This window comes from Cynara cardunculus, unplaced genomic scaffold (assembly GCF_001531365.2).
Source record: "Cynara cardunculus var. scolymus isolate 2C unplaced genomic scaffold, CcrdV1 Un_Scaffold_645, whole genome shotgun sequence".
Lineage (NCBI taxonomy): Eukaryota > Viridiplantae > Streptophyta > Magnoliopsida > Asterales > Asteraceae > Cynara > Cynara cardunculus.
In genome coordinates, this window is record NW_020200599.1 from 74,952 (window position 1) to 76,892 (window position 1,941).

General features: G+C 34.7%; 1 protein-coding gene across 1 annotated transcript; it reads left to right on the plus strand.

Annotated features, from left to right (window-relative positions):
* Positions 1-346: 346 nt before the first annotated feature.
* On the plus strand, positions 347-1,037 carry LOC112501865. Its single transcript, XM_025105605.1, has one exon. It carries the CDS (start codon positions 378-380, stop codon positions 864-866), a length of 489 nt encoding a protein of 162 aa, XP_024961373.1. The 5' UTR covers positions 347-377; the 3' UTR covers positions 867-1,037.
* The last annotated feature ends 904 nt before the right edge of the window (positions 1,038-1,941 follow it).

Genomic DNA, 1,941 nt, shown 5'->3' on the forward strand with positions numbered 1-1,941 from the left:
ATTTTACACTATATCATAAGAGTTTCTTAAATATTCTAATCACTTAATCATTATGCACCAAATTATTCAAAAACTAGCAAACTATACTCTAATATTAAAAAATAAATTATTTATGTATAATTAATAAATATATATAGTTATAAATATTATAATTTAATTTTTGATCAAACATAGTTATTAGATATATATAAATATATTTTGGTGACCTAATTAAATAAATAAAAATAGAATAACACCACAATTTGAGCCAGTCAAACCCTTCAGAATCACCGGCTATTACCGGTAACAGCTCACATTCTCCCACCTATATATGTACATCAGATCCTCCTTCCACTTCCTCATATTCATTGCAATCAGAATCGGTCACTGCTTCCAACATGATACGTATAACAACACTAGGTCAGCACAACGGCCACGATTCCACCGGCGGCAAGACGAAGCGTATCGCCACCGGTGTGTTGCAATCGGTCACAACTCTATGGTTGAACTGCGCCAAACAAGCTATTATAGCTTCACGAAAGTTAAAGGATAACTCAAAGATCTCGCCGGACTCACCCATGATTCAGCGACCGAGGAAACTCATTGCCACCATAAGCAACAAGGCGATCAAGTTGCGCCACCGTAAAAAGAGAACCGGAGCCGTAGGAAAGATGAAAGACGACGGCGGTCCGGATTTCGGAGACGACGGTTTGTGGCAGAAGGAGATTCTGATGGGGGATAAATGTCAGCCGTTGGATTTCTCCGGTGTAATTTATTACGATCGAGATGGAAACCCTACGAACGAGTTTCCGATGAGGTCTCCACGAGCAAGCCCCTTCCCTGCTTACGTGGCAAAGTTTGATTGGAGCCCGCCACGTGAACGGTAATCAGTAAATTCCGTTCCAGCGATGCAAAAGACTACTGCTTTGGCAATATCTTTTTGAGTGTTGTTATATGAAAAGTGTAATTTCTGATCGCTTCTCCAACTCCTCTTTGTTTGGGTATTTTGGTAATTTTACAATCAATAGATTACTTGGTATTTTAGAGAAATTTKATGATAATTATTTATTATTTTCCAAAAGTTAATAATCAAATCGATAAAAAAAACAAACAAGCATATGTTCAGGGTATCTGAGCAGTATCTTCGTTTATCTGGTAATCGTGGGTATACGGATTAATTTACGTGTACAAACTAATTTTTTTTATTAACCTGGATATCTAACCCGTTATGCGAGCCGACTAATCTCAGGAGGACCACCTGTTTTGCAGATAGTACGGAGTCACATCATTTGAACTTCCGTGACCACAACGGGATATTTATTCCTCTTTGGATTTGAACCTGAGACCTCCAATTACTTTTGATTTTTGGAATCAAACTCAAACCAAGCATGCACCACTCTTGTGGTTTAGAGTTATTGCAATCAACCCTCGACTGAAATTTTCACTACATCACCTCACCAGTGCGTTACAACCCAAAATGGTTGTAATTTGTGTCTTTTTGCACAGATTTAATTCGCAATAGATTTTGGTTTAATGTTATTTAAATATATATATATATAGAGATGAACGATCAAATGAAAACCACTTCAATTTGTAAAAACCGTAAAAACTACTCTCATCCGTCGTAATCTTATGAAATTTTTTCATGAAATTGTTTAATCTTGTGAAATTGTTTCATATAATACTTTTTTTGATGAAGTTGTTTCATATATGGTTATAAAATTGTTTCATATACTACTTAATGAAATTTTAATGAAACTGTTTCATGTATTTCTCTAAAATTAAAATAATGAAGATGATTATATCCATGATTAACATCTTCCACAATAAAAATGATTAATCAACATCTTATAATTACAAAAATACGAACAAAATGAAAAATTATGATTGGTGGACTGGGATTTTTAAGGTTTTTACAAATTGAGTGGTTTTCATTTAATCGCTCCCCTATATACCTATATA

Excerpts from the sequence above, each read along its gene's own strand:
- LOC112501865 (XM_025105605.1), top strand. The coding sequence starts at position 378 with ATGATACGTATAACAACACTAGGTCAGCACAACGGCCACGATTCCACC.